Source organism: Eutrigla gurnardus (genome assembly GCF_963514095.1).
Source record: "Eutrigla gurnardus genome assembly, chromosome: 9".
Taxonomy (NCBI): Eukaryota; Metazoa; Chordata; class Actinopteri; order Perciformes; family Triglidae; genus Eutrigla; species Eutrigla gurnardus.
In genome coordinates this window covers 12,529,057-12,551,018 of record NC_139923.1, presented here as the reverse complement: position 1 = coordinate 12,551,018, position 21,962 = coordinate 12,529,057, and the positions used below count along the sequence as shown (strand labels likewise).

General features: G+C 44.7%; 2 protein-coding genes across 2 annotated transcripts; one reads left to right on the top strand and one right to left on the bottom strand.

Moving 5' to 3' along the window:
• Positions 1-1,386: 1,386 nt before the first annotated feature.
• On the top strand, positions 1,387-9,378 carry LOC311018133 (netrin-4-like). The gene is made up of 11 exons (XM_084016947.1): positions 1,387-1,440; positions 1,528-1,603; positions 1,791-2,347; positions 3,705-3,977; positions 4,574-4,700; positions 4,957-5,145; positions 5,896-6,103; positions 6,239-6,351; positions 6,470-6,538; positions 7,249-7,422; positions 7,815-9,378. Exons 2-11 carry the CDS (start codon positions 1,549-1,551, stop codon positions 7,955-7,957), a joined length of 1,908 nt encoding a protein of 635 aa, XP_083873073.1. The 5' UTR covers positions 1,387-1,440; positions 1,528-1,548; the 3' UTR covers positions 7,958-9,378.
• Positions 9,379-9,518: 140 nt separating this feature from the next.
• Positions 9,519-15,722, bottom strand: LOC311018134 (methionine aminopeptidase 2-like). Its single transcript, XM_084016948.1, has 11 exons — positions 15,533-15,722; positions 14,716-14,829; positions 14,438-14,500; positions 13,675-13,777; positions 13,243-13,404; positions 12,810-12,991; positions 12,490-12,584; positions 11,747-11,843; positions 11,562-11,665; positions 10,373-10,488; positions 9,519-10,231 (listed from the first exon to the last, which is right to left on the bottom strand). The coding sequence occupies exons 1-11, from the start codon at positions 15,705-15,707 to the stop codon at positions 9,979-9,981; spliced, it is 1,464 nt and encodes a 487-aa protein (XP_083873074.1). The 5' UTR covers positions 15,708-15,722; the 3' UTR covers positions 9,519-9,978.
• Positions 15,723-21,962: the final 6,240 nt, after the last annotated feature.

Sequence of the window (21,962 nt, the reverse complement as noted above, 5' to 3'; positions counted from 1 at the left end):
TTTTAATTTTTAATGGGATAAGAGGACAGTGTCTTCTCTTAAAGGAATAGCTGGACCGTTTATTCACTATCTTGCTGAGACTTAGATGAGAAGATTGATACCATTATCATAGAGAGTGGTAACAATCTACTGTGGGTTTAGCAGAAGTTGTGTAACAGAGACAGAAACAACAAGCAGCTGAAGTCAAAGAGAGTAAAAGGAATTTGTTTGTCATGAGCATCGCTTTCATACAGCCAAGGGAAGACATCACAGACCGGCCAAGATTAGACATCCTTCCTCTGCGACATTTTTCACGGCGACTCCTGGGATTTGAGGATCGAAAAACATGCAAGTGATGTACAAAAAGAACAGCTCAAGGTGCATCACCCCTTTGCCCCGGCGGGATCATCCGGAGACAACCGAAATAACCCATGCAAATCTAAAAACACACAGACGTGAACCCTGTCCCTTTTAAACAAGAGGAGGCCACCGCTGTGACGAGAGCGGCAGCATTCAAGGAATGTCCTGATACGGGGCTGCCTTAGGGAAGAGGCAGGGAATGCTCCCCCCTTCCTCTCCTGTAACGTATACACACATATGAGAGGATGATTCATGTGACAGGCCACATTCACAGTGAGAACAGATCACTCCCGACGTCATGCCTCCTACAGGTATCATGCTATTCCCACTGACACTGCTCCCTTTTCATCTTCGCTCATCAGCCCGTCTACTCCACACGTTTACATGGTATCAAGTGATTATGATATATTTTGTTAGCCACTGGCAAAGCTGCCTGTAGTATCGCGTTAACGTTTTTTGTTGTTGTTGGAATGTCTCTTGACTCAATGAGATGACGTCGGCGTTAAAGTTTAAACACAAATGGCATGCGACTGGATGATCATTGGGGTCAAGGGTTGCGTGACCCCTCAGGTCCAGGTCTGTCTGACGGTGAGGCAGGTAAAGCGTGGTTAATGAGTGGCGGTTAGAAATAAGTGGTGAGATGTGACAGGAATGCAGCACAATGACATGCTTGTGGGGCAGTGCCTGGGTGGTTACTAGAGGCAATCTAAATGTCGCGCTTATTGTTTTAGACCCTGCTTTACTCTCAATCTGATGGCATCCAACTGCTCTCATTATAAGTGCTTATTGAGGAATGCAGAGGGGGGGAAACTAATGCTCTTATGTATGAGGCTCATAAGGTGACAGTGTCATCATCATAATGAAAACATTCCCTTTAAACACAGTAAAGTCACTGAGGTTTGAGAAGTCTGATTTTAGGAAGCAGCGTGGGCGGGGTCAGGGGGAAGACATGAGGGGCGGGCGGTGCTAACCTCTTCATATTCCCAAATGTCAGTGGATTCTCGACAGCAGATTGAAGTGCGCGGGCTGGATAATTGAAGGAGGATGAGCGTTATTTCTACTCCACGTCTGAGTTGAGTTTTCTCACTTCTCTCGTCGTTTGTAAGTAGTTATTTTGGAATGTGTTGGATTATTAACGACTGGATATAATCGGACCAAGCCTCTGAGGGCGCGTTCCTGCTTTTATAGAGGACAGGTGAGCAGTTCAGGATGAGACTGTGGACCTTCATCCTCCCGGTGTGCGCGTCCTCTCTTCTGTCAGCCGGTGAGTTGTGGACTTTGTGTTACTTCTTATGAGACGTTTTATCCTTGTGCCTCATCATTAGCATCACATGGGGAGGGCTGGGGGAGCGGGAACCGAACCCTCGATCTTTGTAGTAGCCTAATGGCCAGCCATGAACAACTGAAGTGCTTAACTTTAAATTAACATGAACGCTCCCTTTTGTTACCAGACGCGTCTAACTCCAAAGGTCCAGCGGTGGAGAGCCGCTGTTCCGGTCGCGCCTGCAACCCCCGCATGGGCAACTTGGCCCCGGGCAGAGTCCTGAGCACCCAGTCGGTCTGCGGCTCCAATTCCTCGGAGCCCTACTGCCTCTACGAAGAAACGGCTCCCCCCCGTAGCAAGGAGTCCTGCTCGGCGGCAAAGTGCAGCGAGTGCAACTCTGCTATCCCCGGCCAGGCGCACCCTCCCTCGGCCATGAGCGACTCCTCTTTCCGCTACCCGGACACTTGGTGGCAGTCCGCTGGAGGGGTGGAGGAGGAGACGCTCCGGCTCGACCTGGAAACGGAGTTTCTCCTCACCCATCTGATCCTGGTGTTCCGCTCACCCCGCCCGGCTGCCATGGTGCTGGAGCGCTCCCAAGACCACGGGCGCACATGGAGGGCTCTCGGGTATTTTGCCAGCGACTGTGAGGAGGCGTTTGGACTGACAGAGGGGTTGCCAGTCGGGGAGAGTGGAGCGACATGCACGTCCAAGTATTCAGGAGCGACACCTTGTACGAGAGGAGAGGTGAGTAGGGGCAGGGAAGTGACTTTTGCAGGGTGGCATGAGAGAGGTGTGGTTGGGGGGACAAATACAGATACAGCTTCTGCAGGTGAGTAGGAAACCAACTCTCTCTAGTGGATACAATAATGCAGCTTGGTCAGTGTTGCAAAGCTTCAAACTATGAACACAAGGCACGAACCATGGTCCCCTGGATAACAGTCCTCTGTTTATTTGACACATGCACCTCCAGTCCCACCAACCCTGTGTGGACTATCTGACCCTGTGACCCCGGATGGATGGATAACACAATATGATCACATACAGTTGGGTCAAGGGCCAATGATCAGTAATCTTTGAGGTTGCTCTCCCTCACAGAAAAGGTTTCAATATTGGTTTGTGGTTTTATTTTCCCAGACATCAAAACATGTCTATTTATTGGCCCGGATGCACCGAGCTGATATCACACAACCCACTTAGCAAACAGTTGCTTTGTAAACTGACCTCCTCTGATGGGCTGTGGGAGACTTTTTTGTTAGGCCAGCCTTCTAAGCCGCAAACTGCTTTGACATGCACGGCTAGAATCTCAATGTTCCTCTGATGTTCCCTCGATGCTTTTTTATCATCCCAGGCAGTCTGATCACTGATAAATCATGAGCAGGCCATTTTTTTCACACAGATGGTGTAAGAGAGACTCTCACTAGAGCCACGTTGGAAGTTTGAACGTCTGAATGAATATATGGCTTTGACTGATCTCATAATCGCTGTGTATTTCAAACCAGCACGGGTCTACAGTATGTCAGCTCTCTTCTATAAGCCTGTCAGCCTTTATATTTGATGTATCTGTTGCTCAACATCCAAAGACATCAAAAATGTTGTGTAAAAAGCTATGGGACCTGTACTGAGGATATAGTTTGTCCACATTGATGTTTATATTGGTTCTACAACGTATGCACTGATGCTTCCCTTTATTCCTTTTATTTACGTAAAAATAACACACTTCTTATTGTTTGTCCGACCCTTTCCATTCCTCATGTTTCAATGAAGAGTCATGATTTTATGCCTGCGCACATTTTCATAAACAGCCCGAGAGGATGTATCTGAAACATCAACATTCATCTAAACTTAACAAGGACCAACAAGAACCATTTGTTTACTTTGGAGCTAGTCTGATTATCTTATAATAGCAGCTATTTGAGGAGCACGAAAGGGGAATCAGATTGATGCCTATTTTGTATTTGATGGACCAAGAAATAAGAGACACTGACATAAGTTATGTTTTCCACATGGTCTGTCAGCATCTCTGAGGTTTTTCACTTGTCAAACAAGCTTTTACGAATGACACAGGTTTTTGAGAAATTGTCTTCTCTACTTCATTCTCCAGGTGATCTATCGATCTTTGTCGCCCTGGCGCTCAGTGGACCCGTTTGGACCAGCTGCCCAGGTCCAGCTCATGATCACCAACCTCAGAGTCCGCCTGCTGCAGCGCCAGCAGTGTCCCTGCCAGGCCAAACAACCCGGGGCAGCCGTCCTCCCCACAGACCACTATGCCATCTATGATTTTATCGTCAAAGGCAGTTGCCTTTGCAATGGACATGCTGACCACTGTGTACCAGCCGTGGGCTTCCAACCCAGCCAACAGAAGACCAGCAACACGGTGAGCGATTTTGAGCCGGATTTTAGCCGCTTAGGCTACAGGTGCACGATACTCCACCCTCTGTTGTGAAAACGTACTGAGATGTTGCGTCATGCCGAAGGCTGCTGACTGCTTCATGTTGTCTCCATTTCTGTTTGTTATGTGATGAGATTGGGGACTAGAGGGTTTCGTGTTTTGTCCAGCCACTCCCTTGTTACTCAGCCGTGCGATGGTATGTGCCACTGAAGCTGAAGACTGGATATTAGGCCACATCTTTACCTACCATTACAGGGATTTAAGGATGTGGAAAACTTAATTATGGTATTCAACCTAATGCTTTAACAACCTACAGTCTCTTATTGTGTTATTCTAGAAGGAACATGGTCTAAGGGGTGTAGACATGTTACGCAGCCAGCAATAAGCTGCACGGTGTGTAACCACTGTGGTTTTGAATGAAGATGTTCAACTGAACATAAAGCTCGTAGAGTGCAGAGCACACTGCGCTATAATGCAATGGGAAGCATGTCGCAACACTCCTTGCTCACTTTTAACCAAGCAATGTTCCTGAAGCAAACAATCAAATGAATAGATTGTTTCCTGTGGTGTTTGCCCGGCAGGTCCACGGCGAGTGTGTATGCAGACACAACGCAGCCGGCCACCACTGTGAGCGCTGTGCACCTCTCTATAATGACCGACCCTGGCAGGCTGCCAACGGCATCACAGGGACGCCGCATGAGTGCCAGAGTGAGTGATGGGGCGAGGGAGTCAAACGCACAGAAAGACACGCAGCGTGTAGACGTATCTGGAAAAATGAATTAAGTCTCATAAATCACATGTGACCTTTTAGACACTCGTGCAAGATGAATAACGGAGCTCTTTTTTTTTAATGTCGGCTACACTGTGAGAGTTGTAGCCGTTGTCGTCAGGGCTTTGAGAGTTCAGCTGAGCAAAGAACAAAACGCCTCAATGCGCTTGATTGTGTATGTCCATCTAAACCCAGAGTGCAAGTGTAACGGACACGCCAAGAGCTGTCACCTCAGTCGCGGATTGTGGCTGGCGACGGGACGGCGGAGCGGCGGCGTGTGTGACGGCTGCCAACACGACACAGAGGGCCGTCACTGCCAGAACTGCAAGAAAGGCTTCTTCAGGGACCCCAGTCGACCAAAAACGGCCCCTGACTCCTGCAAAGGTAAACCATGACCCTTAAACCATAACTCTGTCTGGATGAATGCCAGCAGAAAATTCCAATTAAGAGGGGGGAGCCTTTGATATGTTGAGGGCCGTAATGGAGATGAGATTTTTCTCTTGAGCCATCAGATTAAAGCGGATTGATCTCTTTGATAAGGGTGTTTTTGCCCAGCACCTTTTCTGAGTCACTGCCTCCCCGGTGATGAGATAGTAAGATGACTCTAGTCCGCTCCTTAGCAGGAATGACGGCGACCGCACTGTTTTGGAATGTGACTGTAATTGCAAACAATGGAGGAATTTCCCATGGACCATGCGAGCACATTTTTCCCATTCTTGCCCTTTGCCCCCGCCAGGCATGCTGAAGCAATTTTAAGACCAAACATGCCGTTTTTGGAAACAGATGAAGCGAGTCCGTTACAAAAATCAATCTGTCATCGCAAAGGGATCATCGGGCGGCACGGTTTACTGTTTGTTTTTGCAGCAGCTGCTTTAAAGCACGTTGCGTACACATCCGCAACTTGTGTCTTGTTAAGGGAGGATGATAAAATGCAGCAAATATTTTATATTGCCGTGGGAGTTCATTGTGTACACTCTGAATTTGTTTGTGTGCGATCCTACAAGGGTGTTTGTCCTATGCATACATATACTGAGGGCTCCGAGGTCTGTGCCAGAAAAGGAGACGGGTCTTTTGACCTACAAACAGAAATGTTAACATGCAGTCCTCTTGTTCTGTCCCCCTTTTCCTCTGCAGCCTGTTCCTGCCACCCTGTAGGCTCTGTCCTCTCAGGAGGAAGCACTCTCTGTAACCCCAGCAGCGGGGAGTGCACTTGTAAGCCCGGTGTCGGAGGCCCCCGCTGTGACAGCTGCATGCTGGGATACTGGGGGCTTCACGAATACGGCTGCCGTCCATGTGACTGCACTGGCGACTGTGACCCCTACACCGGTGACTGCATTTCTGGGTGAGAGCCAAGACTTAATACCGTATGTATTTGTGCTCAGATGAATTGATTGTATGGTGTGGAGGCAGAGTGCATTCTGGATGATTAACACTGAGCGGAGCCCTGCCTCTGACTGGTTTTACCTCTGCGGCACAGCTCAGATGTGGAGGTCTTCTATACAGCCACCGGCCACATGGGACACAGCAGCAATAGTAGGGAGACGGCACTCTTTAGGGGAGAGGAGCTTTTCTCTGCACTGCACCACTCTGGTGAGTCACAGGTCATATCACACGTAACACTCTGCACACTCAACAGATATTTGCAGCTGTTCTGATCTTGAATCTATAGATTTATAAGATTCTTATTAAGCATGTTTTATTTTTGCAGAGAAATGTGAGTGCGTAGAAGTAACCCTTGGCAGCCCTAAACTCTTCTGTGCTGCGGAGTATGACTACGGTAAGTGTTTGACAGCGGGAATTGATTCCGTATTATGTGAGTCAATGAAGGAGGGTGAGACTATTCAACAACATAATTGAGTCTGTTTAAAACCCATTAGATCTCCAAATGTTGGTTGTTCCACTTGATATCTTGTCTAATTATTCCAAGAAGATGTCTTGTAGGCAAACACATTTTAAACTTACATTTATTATAACTCACCAAACTCATTATGTGTACCATAATGAGTACACATTATGGTACACATAATTTGCTTCATTATAACATCTTAAGATGTGAGTACAAAGTTTTAGTCTTGTAAGTGCTTTTGTAACATTTTACTCAAATGTAGCTTATTCATGTCATGTGATCTGCAATTAAGCACACACGATCCAGCCATATACTAGGTTTCACCTATTCTTGCTTAAAATGCTGTATTGCACCTCAAATTGACGTGGCGGAGGTCAAGATATCTTTAGTCCACATCCTGCATCTTTTCATTAGACACTCCCACATATGCACCCACAAAAAATGCAGATTTTCTGTCGAGGATTTACAGTCTCCAAAACCCAAGCCAAGAAAAAAAATGCTGACGTCAACACTCTTTTCCTTGACATGAAAATCTCCTCCAAGGCCACATTAACAAATAAAAGTTTGAGAAGTGGAAATTGTATTTTGTAGTTTTTTTAGACCACTAATTTGCTGAATGACTCTTTGTGTTCCCTTGGCAGTGCTGGTGGTGAAGGTAATGTCAGCACATGATAAAGGCTCCCATGCAGAGGTGGAGGTCAAGGTCAAGAAAGTCTTGTACCAGAACCCTCAGATGAAGATCCAAAGGGGAAGCGTCTCCCTTTACCCAGAGTCCTGGACCACCCAAGGCTGTACCTGTCCCATCCTCAACCCAGGTCAGCTGCAACCACCTCTAGTGAAAACCTTTATTGCCCAGAATAGAAGGGCGTCTTAATTAGTTGACTCTTGAGTGAACAATCTGTCATCTTTGTGCTGATAGAGGATAGAATAGAGGATCTTTGTCACTGCTCGTGGAGGCTTGAAGTCGCTGCCAATGTCCTAACATCACTCATTTAGATTGAACATTTACAGCTTAAAGATTAGAGCCACCTCTCTGTTATGAGACTATTCCACAGCTAACCCTTTCCCAATAATCGTTTCTGGCAACATTCATCCAAGCAAGCCATAGCAGCAGCAGTTGATGATAGTTATGTAATGATGTGCACTCTTTTTTATATAAAGTGATTTTCTCCTGTGAATATTAGTGACGCTCTGCTCTCTCATCCAGGATCTGAGTATGTAGTCGCTGGTCATGAGGACTGGAAGAGCGGCCGACTGATGATCAACACCAAGAGCCTGGTTAAACCATGGAAGTCGACCCTGGGACGCAAAATGCTCCACATCCTCAGAAAGGACTGTGGTCGCTGGTAGGGTGGCGGGCAGAGAGGTGGATAGGTGGAGGATGCATGTCTGTGACATACAGGAGTGTGCAGAATAACAGAGGGACTGTTTGAACTAGGCATTGCTGTGACACTAACATGAGAGCAAAACCTCATGCCTAGTACAGGAACTAGATTCCACAGCCCCAAGAAACGCTTACAACACCACAGGTCTGTGGGTGTTGTGAGCCTGAGGTAGAAATAGCACATACCTCACCCAGACACTTACGAGTCAAAGAACAAAGCAAGCCACGAAGACTTAGATCCCAACAAAGATGAAGCGGATGTTGGAATTTCCTTCCTGTCTTACTGTATGATATTTTCCAGGTTATTTATAAATCAATAAGGAATGCATGTTAAATACTAAATTCCACATTATTAACGGGCTATAATTGCTGTCCGAGTTGGTGAGCCAGTCGTGTCCGACTGCATCAATTTCCTTGAGAGCTGTTGACGTGGAAATCTTGCAAAGGCTTGGACTGAACTATCCTTGTCGTCTCACACGTATTGCTGATAAATCATGAATGAAGTCAGCGTCAGAATGTGTGTCAGCGTGGATGTGCACATTTGCTTGATGTCCTTGACAGGGAGTCTGGGACCGTGCAGGTCAGAACAAGTAACTCCTGGATGAGGGGAGTGGATGGAAAAAAAAACATTAAAGGGATTCAGACGGCTTTATCTGAACAGCTCTGCTTTGCTCGGGCAAACTCGCCCGCCTGCTGTCTGACGAGAGCAAACCCCCCTCCGCTCCACCCTCTCAGCTCTGGGGTACATGCAGCCGACTAAAACACTTGGGCTTGAGTTTGCTCTCACAGCTGGTGGGTCTCTGTCAGGTTGCTGTGAGGATGTTCTGCTGTCCTTGTTCGACCTGCTTCCATAGAAGAGGATTGTGTTGGGAAGGCTTCTCCGAACCCAACCCTGTGGGAGCCTGAGTGTGTGTGAGAAAGAGAGCCTAACATGTGCTCCTCTTTTTTGGCCTGTGACTCCTGCTGCCCCAAAATAAACATGAATTAAAAGCCATTGACATCACAGTGTATCCGATCCAGAGTCCACAGGCCCATTTTTGTGCCAGGCCTAGTTAAGAATAGGTCTGCTCCGCTGTCTCCAAGGAGAAGGACAAACTGTGAGGAGACATGATGCATTCCTCAAACATGACATCAACACTCACGTCCTTGTCCCGAAGAGTTTACCAAAATAAGAGAAATGGTCTGGAGATTTTCCTGTAAAGGACAAAGTGGTGATTTAGCATGACTGTACTCTGCCATCAGTGATATTTGTAATTCTATTTCTGTCGTGTCCTAAATGTTTTCTTTTTCATCTAAACTGCATACATTTCTTAATGCTTCTGTGAAAAGTTTCCTTCCTTCCATGGTGTCATGCTGTAGATGTGTAAAGTTTTCACCAGTACAGGTGGCTGACTGATGTCTGTCCCATGTTTTAGTACCGCCCTCCATTGGTTAAAAGGAGAAATACACATTTATATCATCAGATATTTAAAACGTAATTAGTATGCTTTGCTATTAAGCTCTTATAAATGCACACAGGAAACAATGCAAGATTTATAAGAATTTATTTCTTACAAAACTTCCTCAAATTAAAATAGAGCACTATAGAAATATAAATATTTCATTGCCGTTTCCTCACAAGGTATGTGAAGGTACACAATGAAGCAAAGCGTTTTTAGACGAGGTGTTTTTTTGCACGTTTCTTTTGCATATATTTCTTTTGCATATTTCCTAAAAGCTGCACATCTAAACACGACTTAAAATGACATCACTACATTTTCTTGAAGATATGCCCTTTGTCTTTTGGCTCGATCCTTTGGAAAATAAATGCTAGTAAGCAACTACCATGACACAAGTCTTTTGCTCTTGCTAGGACGATAACCTAAAGGTACTCAAGCTGAGAAAATTTGGGTCAGAGAAATATTGCATAATTGCTATCAGTCTGCAGAGGTTTGTTGTCTTTGAGCTGTCATGCTCCTCCTGGTTCGCCTTGAGCTTTGACGCATGCTTAGTAGTCGTCTCCGCGGCTCACGACCTCCTTGTAGGTGGGCCTGAGTAGGATGGTGTGCTCGTACTGGGCGGTGTAGCTGCCCTTGATGTCGCAGAGAGGTGGGTATGGGTCCACGATGCCAAGGTCACACAGATTCTTCAACGCCATCAGGTACTTGCTTTCTCCCAGGCGGTCCAGCCAGCGGCGGCAGAATGCCAAAGTGCCAAAGTTCTCATTGATCACATTCAGCAGATGTTTAGCCCTTGGAAGTCTGCAGAACAGTTACAACAGAGTCAACAGAGAGATAAATCGGAGGCAACAACATTCAGATTGGAAGCAAATTAATCCATAAATAATCTGAATGCATATTTTCCATTTCAAAACAGGAATGAGACAAAACAGCAAATCTAACCTAATTGGTACGTGTCCGATGTTGAAGTTTTTCATGTAATGTGAGCACTCCATGTCATCGTGGACCGCACCTCTTCCTGTGCTGCCGAATGTCTCAATGGCGTAAGCTTCACCTTCCTGAGAAGCAACACAAATAGAAAAAACACACTTTTTTTTGGCCGCTGATGTAAAACTTTAAGAATTCTAATGAAGGCCTGTATCTATATCTGCATCAGTGCACCTTTATCTCGGGCTGACTGCGTATGGTGTTGCTGAAGGACCCCTCCCTCCCCCAGGGGACTTAGAGTAAATTTAATAAAAACCTCAAGATGCCATCCGGCTGACACATTCATGCGTAGTCTATTAAGGACAGTAGTGTCCTTTGTGGAGCAGTGCCTCGTGCGAGTTGATTGGCTGGGTTTCATCGGCGTTTCTTTGTCTCTATCAGCGCGTAGCTGTTGTTGGAGTCCCCGTGGTATTAGCTGATAACACTGCGACACCCTCTCCCGCTGCACCGATAATCAGTCAAAGTGCTAGCAGCCCCGTGGCACGCCCAGCTGCCACTCTCTGATCACAGAGAGGGTAATGGCCCTGTAACACCAACACGCTTCAACTGAAACCACAACACACAAAAGTTGCCACCTCAGCAGCAAACCCCCCCCCGACCCCTCCTGGAACCATCAGGTAAAATGCTTGACTCAGCAACTCGCCAATTAAAATGCTCAGTTCTGCCCAAATATGGCCGTGTGCTGCAGCTGTGCGGGTGTGAGGCAGGCATGGATCTCGGTGTATTCTTGGCAAATAGTGCAAATCCGTGTTTCCCATTGGTGAAGTACAGTATTAATGGACTCTGGATGCCCACAATTCAGTGCTCTCACAATGAAATGAGGCGCTGATCTTTAACACGTGTTGCTACGCGATGCGGCCGGTCGTTCCGTTTAAAGGTGTAATTAAAGTGCTGACGAGGGTGAATGAGAAACTGTTAGAGCAGTGAAATGGAACAATCCTCCACACCGTGTCAGAACCCTAAAAAGCCACATGTTCATCCATTACACTAGAATTAAAAAGGGGTCATGTAGGCCTATAATGCAAGGTCAATCAGCTAATTAAGGTTTCATTTCTCACGCCAGTAAAATGGGGCTGCAGTGTTGTTTTGTTGCTCACATTCACAAACACTATTTCAAATCAGTGGCATTCACTGCTGTACAAACCTCCATCCTTGTGGCTTCTCCGCCTTTAACGATAGGGACAGTCTTCCCCGAGTGTATCCTGTACTGTCCAATAGAGTGGCCGTTGAGATTCCTGATTGGCTTCACTAGAAAGAAAACACCACACTGACGTTTAATAAATAGGAGGCTGTGCATGAAAGAAAAGATGATTAATGACCTCATATTACCTTGATACGTTTTCCCATCTATCTCCACTTCATAGGACTCCATCACTTCCTGAATCGTCTCACCGACGTCGCACAGGCGCACGTCAATTCCTGCAAACTGACACAGGCGAGTGTACACTCACGTCATTACACATCATATAATAACTACATGACAAGTATGTTAGCATAATAATATCTAATGATTACTTCCTTAAATGTGAATCTGTATCCTGTACCAGATATTTAGGGCACAAAATTTAGGGCATTATTTGAGTCTTTGTACTGTTTATCCTGTATATTGTACTTCTTATTCTTGCTTGTCATAGTATTTTTTTAATGGAACTTATTTATACTAGAGGAGCCACTGATTGGTGACGTATAAATTACATTTTCATTCTTGTATTTATTCACATATTCAGCATATTAAATTCCCTCTTTTGACTTTACTTCCATTTTTTGCTGTGACACTTTTTTAAATATTTTTAATATTTTGCGTTATGTACATATTAGTTACTAGCTGTATGTCTTCCTGTGTGAAGTTGTGTGTCATGTTAGTTGGAATCTATCTACCTTACCATTTTTGTGCCACAAGAGACAGAAAGTACTAAAGTCTCAACCATTGCATTATTTTAGAGGTGTCATTGTCTAATTGCACAATCTAGATATAAATATGAATGTAATGTGCTCTGAATATGATCATCAGGATTTGGTTTGTGTAACCAGCAGTACAAAGAAGCACAATGCCGAGGAAAGAGTTGTACTACCTTAATGCCCGTGTTAGTGGCATCTCTCACAGCCTCCAGCAGCCTGTCAAACTTTGGATTGAAAGTGACAGTGAAGGCACAGTCTATTATCCGACCTGAAAGACCGCAAAAAAGTTGGATCATCATTTTGCTGAAATATTAAGAACCTATTAATCTAAAACAATAAAGTGAAAGTCAATTCACTTAGGACGACAGTTTATAGCAGGCAGTAAAAAATTATAATGTAATCATCATTTTACCGTGTCATAACAAATGCCAAGTGTGAAAATGCCACAGCAGAAAAAGCACATTGAAAAAAAAGGTTATTAACGAGCTGTGACCGTTGATGTGCGTTCCAAAATCGATTTTGCAGACGTCGTCGTAGCGCAGCACCGTGGGGTCTCCGGCGTTCGGGGTGTAGTGGGCAGCGCAGTGGTTGATGGAGCAGCCGGTGGGGAAGGCCAGGCCCGCCTTCAGCCCGTTCTCTTTGATGAGTCTCCTGGAGCAGTCCTCCAGCCTCTCACTGCCGGGAAACAGAGAGCAGTGCAAAGGGACAATGAATGACGGGAACATTGATATTGTTGTCAGGGCGGATAATGCATCCAGAAGACGTTGAGCTCACAAAAGCAGTTCTGTAGTCGATTACAGGCTGGGACAAAGAAGTGCTGAAACCACATCAATTTCAGTCTCAACTATACCCTGATCTGTATGAGCAGCCAAGACTTAAGTAAATTAAAAGGGCGCTCAAGGACAATACACCAGTGCATCTCTCACCAGATGTCAATCATGGCCATCCCTGGTTTGATCCAGCTCCTGACGTATGAACGGACCTGCCGATGTGCCTCGGCTGCTTCCCTGAAGTCGCTCCACATCTCCTCGTTGGCCCTGTCCAGCGCCCGCTTCTCCTCGCTGGTGGTCCGCCACGCTGCACTGCGCCTGGTGGGAGGTGGACCGGCACACCACGGAGGAGGAGGGACTCATTATCTTCTCTTTATGCAAATTCTTGTAATGATGACGCGACACATTTTGTCACTCATGTTGTGTAATCTGACAAATGAAATGTGCTCCCCAACAGGAAATGAAGACATTGCACCTCATCACGTTGTCCAATAGGAATACGTGCCAAGCAGAGATGCCTGAGTTAAAACTAGGCATGTCAGTGGAAGACTACTGCTGAGTGTGAGGGACGATGTGGAGGTCACAAACCCGTCTTTCGATGGTGGATATTCACACTCCTCTCCCTTTGGAAAGTCTCCGCTGGGATAGAGCTCACAAATAGGGATTGAGGGAGGGTCAGTCTGTCCCTTCACTGTGGCCCAGATAGTGAGAAGGTGAAGCGGAGGGAGAGAGGGAGAGAAAAGAAAACACAAGTTATCCTCCCCGTGTCCATGACATTAGCATTTTAACCCAGCTAGAGAATACAGTGCAGTTCCTGACTTGCAGATCTAATTTAGCAAAATCCTCTTGGGGAAAAAAAACATTGAATTATAACGCTAAAAAAAAAACTGCAACGTGAAAAACTCTTGTATTATATATATAGTGGGTCATAATGATATATAGGACATACTGAGTATGATGTCGTTCGTGCTGTCCTTTCTGTCTGGCATTTTGTCCTACACCTCCTGTGTCAGCCCTATATTATGTAACTCTCCTGACCCTAATTAACCAAGTCCACTTGCCTCTGTGCACCTGTTGTATCTACCCGTGATTCAACGTGACTCTGATGCAGTCCGTTCAAACACAGAAAGGCTTTAGCTGTAGGCTTCTTAGACTGCAATCCCCCTACCCATAAATTCCGATGTGCCTCTGTGGCGATAAATATTCTGTCGCTGGGACGCGGATTGCAGTTTCACTTCAAAGTCTGCATGGAGTGAATGTGAATTTGATTTAAACAATCCTTGCCAAAGTGTCTGTTGCAGACTGTAGAGATGCACTCGGTGCACTGAGAGAGAAAAAAACCCCGGCTTACATCCTTTCTTCTTTTTCTTCTTCTTCTTCTTTCTTCCAGCTGAGTTATCTCCTTCATCCCCATCTGTTGAAAGCATCATTAGTTTCAAGACAGTCGGTAAAGTGAGAAATATTGACAGGAGCTTGGGCACAATTCCCGGCGTGCTACTGAAAATCAGATATCACATTGCAGATATGACCAGCTGAATATTTCACTGTGCTCTCTCGGGGGCTTAAAGTTCAACACAATCACCGCTGCGGATGATGATGATGATGGTGGTGGTGGTGGTGAGGAGTTACCTTCTTCTCCATCCTCCTTACTCTCCTTGTCCTCCAGTGTTTGCTGCTCCAACTGTTTTGTCACATCACCAACACCTCCGGCTTCTGCATCCCCCTCAGCCTCATTTGTCCCTGCTGCAAAGTCACACACACACACCCGCATGCATGCATGTGCAGGTGAACACACACATGTGCAACAATGACACACACACACACAAGCATATTAAGTGTGAGTAAATAATTTGTGGTTTCAGAGCCATTTAAAGAAAGTGCATCCCCTACTATCTCAACTTGGCAGGGTCTGTGCATAATTTATTTCTATGCCTTGGTTCAATATCCTCAAGGGCATATGTACCTTGCAGCATTATGACATTTAGCCATTCAAAGCCAGAGCTGAATGGACCACACTTGACTTCTGGCCGGTGCAAAAAGTCAGGACTTCCTTGGATTTTATTTTGTCACATTATGAGGCTGTTTGCCTGCAATTATAATGATTTTTCTTTTTTCTTTTGCATTAGAGTGGTTTTCATCTCCAACACAAAATCTGTGGCTAATTACATCATTTCTTCTTCGTACATATTTAATCTGGAGTAAAATACAATTTTATTCCACTCATTTCTTCAAATGGCAGCTTTGAACCAGTTTTGATGGTAAATTCCGTCCCGTTTCCACGTGAGCGCCCTCAGCTCCAGCAGCACAGTTGGGACAGCTGGACAGGTTGAAAAGTCTTCTTCCCCGCATATCTGATGCTCGTGCTCTGCATCGAGCGGCACTATAGGAGCAATTTCTTGCGCTACCCCCCCAACCGATCACCTACTCGCAAAGTGATACCTCTTACCTGGAGCGGGGGTCTTATTCCTCTTCTTCTTTCTTCTCCTTTTCTTCACGGACTCCGAGGCGTCCGCGTCTTCCCTCTCCTCGGTCAAGTCGTCCCCATTGAGAAGTTGAGGCTCCACTTCGTCCTGGAGCTGTAGCTCCGCCATGATCAGCGACTGAGAGATGAAGTGACGCATAAGCTGCTGGGAGCCTCCAGTGGTCAAAGCGGAAAATGATGCTGAGCCAATAATGAGCTATTAGACCATCTCTGTGCAAACAACTTGACCCGAGTGGAGGAAGACGATCTTCCACTGTCCCGCGGACCAAAAACTTTAGTTTATCATCAGTTTTTTTTTCGTAATGGGGAAATACATTTGGGCACTAACACAGGACACAGCAACACATGGTGTGTTCTGTGGAGACGGAAACGCTTAGTTAAGTCCTGATAAGTGGCCTGTAAAAGCTGCAGTGCAGGCTGGAATCAGCAGTTTCTGTGCGCACCTGTGACTGGAAGACCTGCTGTCACCTCCACACCTGAATAACCCACCCCGAGTCTTTTACTGTGGATGCTAGAGTGTGTGTGTGTGTGTGTGTGTGTGTGTGTGTGTGTGTGTGTGTGTGTGTGTGTGTGTGTGTGTGTGTGTGTGTGTGTGTGTGTGTGTGTTAGGAAATAATGACTGAATTCAGGGACCTTTGTATTTATTTGACCACGTGGACTAATGATTCATTTTACAGACTAAAGTTGAAATGAAACAGCAAGACATTACTTCCTAACTGATCTCTCTGCAGCCATCGAATCGAATTAAAGGGGCATGACGCGATATTTCTCCCATTCGACAAATGAAGGAGCAATACAAAGGTAATTCAATTCCTTTATTGCTACACATTAGGTTGTCGCGTTGTTCTGGAACCCCACTTATGCAAGGAAAAGAAAATAACTAGATGGGAAGAAAACCTGCCTAAATGATAGGCCTGTTTCAAAATGAATATAATCAGGACAAACATCCATCTGGTTGAGGTTTATCCTCCTCATGCATACATTTGCTTTGTTAGTTTACCTTTCTGAAAAAGGCTGCAGAGCATCGTGATCAAAATGAATAGCATATTGATTAATAATAACGTCATGGTTTATGAATTGGGTTATTAGAAAGTAAATAAAAGTTGCATGCTCACTTTAGAAGTCACCAGGTCTGCAGACAGAAATTAGTCATCAATAGTGGGCTGCTTCCACTATAATAAACCATCAAGTTGTAAATACATTGTTTGCTAAATACAAAGAAAAATCAAGTCATGCTACAAGAGTATGTAGCAGCCAAATAACACAAACTCTTTATTAAAATATGCATTAGATAATGCTGTGTTGCATGGGTACAAATGTGTCACATTGAGAATGCAGGCCAGGCAGAACTATATTTAACTATGTGCCATAAAATGTAGGTAAGAGGAAATAACAATGAGAGTGATAAAAGTGAAATCCCATTCAATAATTCCACATGACCTTTTAAGACTGACTGTGAGAACAGCTTTGGTTGCATGCTTGTGGGAGTGAGAGGATTAGTTTACGGGGCAGGACAAGGTAGCTGCTGTGCACAGATGTTCTGTTGTCTGTTAATCAGCAACAGAGCTATTGCATTACATTATTATGTTCCCCGATGCCACCATTTGTGACTGATATATGACCAGCATTGATTCAATAAAAAAGATGATTGTAAGACCTCAGCTGATATACGTTACATTGAGTTTCCTTTTCTCTCCACCACCATCACTTTCTCCAACAGCTGCAGTCATCACTGAAGCATTGTGTCGACGGAGGCTACTCCAGAAGTGATGCTGCAGGATCCGGAACAGCAGAAACACTACAGGATCCACGATGGCTCCTCATTCATATAGTATCTACTCTCATCATGTTTATTCATAACTTACACTATACAGCATATGGCTAAAGTGTCACAGCAGCTGACCTTTTGACCCTGCTCCTGCTCTCTCGGCTTCCCGTCTGGTATGCCAGAGCCACTCAGGTCTGCCCTGTGGCGGCTTCTATACCAACGTATTCAGTGACAGCGATTACCCCGTTATTCTGGAGACTATCACACAGTTTGGGTATGGGGGCTGTCACACATCCCTTCAGGAGTGCACTACTGATATGGGAGGATGTCTAAATAATTAAATGTGTTCCCTTTGACAAACAAAGATGAGATTTATGTTGATGTTCTCATCCCACACTACCAAAAAGAAGGCAAAAAAACATGACTTCTCTAAAATGCAATATAATTCAGAAACTCTATACTTTGGCCACAGCAATGAGGCAGAGTGAAGTAGGTAGAAGAGACATTCAACACCAGTTCAAACCAGACAGCAACCTCTAGTTCTGAAGAGTGAAGCCAATCCGGAAGTGCCCTGAACTTGCATTCTCTCCATTGGCCATCAGGAGGCGACTCCTCAGGTTTCAAAAATGCTTGTTCTATGAGAAAACAACCCTACTTCTCACTTGATTTGTTACCTCTGAAGACATTGTTAACATGAGTTTATGATCTCAATAAAGAGATTAATTTAGTAAATGATGGTCCCATTTAGAATCAAATAGTGGATAAAGCAGGTTATGCTTCAGGGCGAGGCTTCCTTGTGATTGACAGGTCGTTACTATTGCGTCGCTATTATTGCAAAATCATTTACAAGATTGTTCCAGGAATGAATATGGGAATTATGTATCCTACTATGTAATCAGAGTGAAATATTATAATATAAGTGTTTCCACTCACCCCTGGGGACCAAAGTGGGGTCAAGTCTTAATTGGGCGGGTCAGACCCCTGATCCCCTCTCTTTAATTTTATGATGTGTGAAATGTTCCTCCAGCTCTGCCATTACAGCAGTGTGGGACCAGGACGGGGGATTCATGTCACCAGCATGGAAACATAACTAAAGAGTGGAGCTGGCAGACAGATGGCACACAGAAGGAGAAGATCGTTACTCAGGTGCAGCCTCTGCAGACTAGGGGACTATAAAAATACCCTAAAATGTATTTTCAGACTTTTCTTCGCATTTTAGATTCCCATTTTGCATTGTTAAAGGACAAAGAAACAAGAAAGCACAATAAATGATTCCCTGTCTAGTACTTTTTGAATGATATGGTGAGCCTCTAGGAAGTTGTGATTTATGGTGGCGTGGTATGAGTTGCATACGAGCAAAAAAAAAAAAAAATACTTTTGTGTCCCCCCCAATCCTGACGTTGGATCTGCACCCCTGGACTTTTGAGAGTACCACAGCTTGGTCACATCCTTTGTGCAGTATTCAAATAGAGACAGCAACATGTTGCATATTACACCAGACCCGAGGTAATCTCTAGGCAAGAAATATAACAAGTGACAAGGGTAGTCGGAGGGACTAAGAATCTGGAGGGAACCTGTCATGTGAGATAATTTCTAAATGTGCATATGGGAAATGTCACATTTAAGGGAAACAGAGAGGGGCATGTGAGGTATGACGCATGACCTACTGTTGAATAAACACTAACCGCCTCTGACAGGACCAAGAGAGGTTTTATAACAGGGCAAAGCATGCAGATTAGATGATTTAAAGTGCCCACGATACACATAGTTATTTAAAAATCATCTCCGTTTTAAAGAAACCTTTTTTGTCTCCTAGTTGTCAGATGTATGTGTGAGGCTACTTCTGCCACACTCAGCGAAAGCGTCACCATATCATGCCTCAGTGAAGGCTTACGATATGGATTTATGGACTCAAAACACCTGAATATAAAAGCCTTAAAAAATCATCTGTTACATCCATACTTTTGAAGATGCCTTCACTGAGTCACTTTGTATAAAACAGCTTGCAAAACGCTTCATGTTGTTCTATATCATACAGTCTACCATGCACGTAATGATGTATGGCAGGTGTCAGTGTGCTCTCGGGAGGTCCTCCAGATGGCCAGAGAGGTGGAGGGGCTGGAGGAGCTGTCAGCACAGCGGAGAAGAGGAGGGCATGTTGGCAGAGAGCTGAAGAGACTTCAGCAGAGAGCACGAAACACCCTGGACAGCTGGCTGGATCATTACGGCGTGGCCATCAGTATGTACTTGTGCACGCATCCTTTCTAGCTTTTCTGAAATGTGCATTGTGTGCTCACGCGTCCCAACTGGGACCAGGCTGCAACCAGTGGGTGTGATGTACTGAACATTATGAATAATTAAAGTGTGCAGTGCAAATAATAGTAACACTCACCCAATCTCACACAGAAAGGTTGTTTTAGAGTGATTCAGGGAAGCAAAAAGTTACAGTATCACCTCATCCTGCAAACTCGACATTATTGAATAGTTCCATCGGGATCTTGTTCACGGTCACTCGTGTCACTCGTTGTCAGTGTGCATTTCTGAGTGACCTCTTCCTCTCCTTCAGGTATCAAGTGTCAGATGCCCCACCGAGGACCAGGCTGAGGAGAGAGTACAGTCGGCTGCTCTGCCCTTTCTGAACCCACCTGGGTGGGCAGATGCTAAACCAGTCCGGCCTGAAGAGGGCAGCAATGAGTTACTTGAGCTGCAAAGACCTCTGTCAGCATCAGCGGAAAGACCTCTGGAGGCCGACGCCAAGCTGCCATGGTGCAAACTCTAGACCAATACATAGTGCCAGGATGTTTGACTAAAGTCCAGGGGAAACATTAAGAGTTTTATTTGTCAAAGTAAATTTACTGATGATGGATGTAAATGTAGAAATATCTGTAAAGTCTGTCTGTCTGCTGAGACACATAAAGCAGGCGGTGCTGATGCAGCACTAGGCTGATGCAGTGGTGACGGACCCAGAGTATGATGCCTGGTTATGGACCAGCCTCCACACAGTCAACAGATCCTGGTGGTTTGTGTGACTCCACCACTCTTGGTCACCTCTTATGGCGTCATTACAGTCTCTGATTCGCGGGTGTGCATAATTTGCTTGTATCCCTGTAATTAAAATATCATTCAGATTTCATAATCAGCACACTAAATGTGTACTTATATGTACAGCTTTGCACTGACTACAACACAAAGGGTCAGTGAAATACATACCATAATCAGCAGGATAATGTACACCATGCATTTGTAGAAACGCACTAACAGGTTGTTGTTTTTTTTTAAATCTAGTGCCAGGTGGATTTATTTCACCTATGTGCTGCTCCTGGATTGGTCCTGGCCAGTAAACCCACTGCAGGCTTGGCTCAAGGCTGTAGGCTCTTCTAAGTGTAGGTTTTCATGGTTCCCACTGGGTGGCAGCAGCAGTGCTTGCTTGAAAAAAGGTGATAGCATGGAAGGGAAAGGAGGATTGTAGGAAGGTGCTGCCTTTTCCAAGAAACGCATCTATTATAAAAGTACTGTAGGCTAACAAACAGTGAGGGATGGTGCCTCTTAATTACAAAAGGGTGGTCTTATTGTAGCCCAAAGTCATGACAGCCGCTCCATTGATTTTTGCTGTAAGATGAAAATCCCTCTTCAGTCTATAAATCAATCCAAATACCTAGAAAAGAACTGCAGTGTAGACACTGTAAACAGGATCCTCTGTTGTGAAATCTAAAAATATCTGCATGATCTGATCTGATCTGACCTTTTTCTCCATTTCCCACATCTAATGTAAATTCTCCTTGTTCATGTGATAGATGCACATCAGAGGGAGGCTGCTGTTTGTGAGCTGCATATCTGGTGGGCACAGGTGCTCTGTCAGGGACCTTCAAAAGAAAACCTGCAGAACCAGAGAAGACTACAGATTAGGTCTGAGCCTCCCTTCAGATTACAAGATCAGGTACATTATCATCACATCTGATTCACTCTTAATGTGAATCGTTGCTGTGATGTAGTGAAATAGTGTGAATCTAAGGGGATAAAACTGAAAACAACTGACAGTGATCATCGTGAAATTCAAAGTATAGGTTAATTCCTTTAAAAAAGACATTTTAGACATAAATAACTTAACTTGACAAAGTTTACATCTTTGAACATGTTCATCAGTGGTGGAAGAACAAGTCAAAGGTATTTACTAAGGGCAGAATTAAGTGGCAATTCTACACTTTTCAAATACTCCATTACAAGCATTCAAAATGTTAAAGTATGAAAATAAAAGCAAAACAAAAATCACTTCAAGTATCAAAAGTATAAGTACTCATTAGGCAGTATGGCTGCTGTCAGTGGTGTGTCATTAATAATGATGTGTGTAATCAGTATTTCAAAATTGTAGTCGGTTGAGGTGGAGCTATTTTTATCTCCTTCATTTCAATTCAATTCAAAAGAACTTTATTGATCCATGGAGACAACAGACAGGAAACAGACATGCACAGATAGATATTTAAAAGCAAAGGGGCTGTTTAAGACAATGTTGGGTTGATGGTCCAATTGTTTTTGGAAAAATACATATAAATTAAAAGTGAAATATAAAATTAAAGTCAGAATATCACTTTAAAGGGATGTATATGTACTGTTGGGTAGTTAATCTAC

Excerpts from the sequence above, each read along its gene's own strand:
- LOC311018133 (XM_084016947.1), top strand. The coding sequence starts at position 1,549 with ATGAGACTGTGGACCTTCATCCTCCCGGTGTGCGCGTCCTCTCTTCTG. Across the intron at positions 2,348-3,704 it reads CACCTTGTACGAGAGGAGAG|GTGATCTATCGATCTTTGTC; the intron begins GTGAGTAGGGGC and ends TTCATTCTCCAG. Across the intron at positions 3,978-4,573 it reads AACAGAAGACCAGCAACACG|GTCCACGGCGAGTGTGTATG; the intron begins GTGAGCGATTTT and ends TTTGCCCGGCAG.
- LOC311018134 (XM_084016948.1), bottom strand. The coding sequence starts at position 15,707 with ATGCGTCACTTCATCTCTCAGTCGCTGATCATGGCGGAGCTACAGCTC. Across the intron at positions 14,501-14,715 it reads TAAGGAGGATGGAGAAGAAG|ATGGGGATGAAGGAGATAAC; the intron begins GTAACTCCTCAC and ends TGCTTTCAACAG. Across the intron at positions 11,844-12,489 it reads CCACTAACACGGGCATTAAG|TTTGCAGGAATTGACGTGCG; the intron begins GTAGTACAACTC and ends CGCCTGTGTCAG.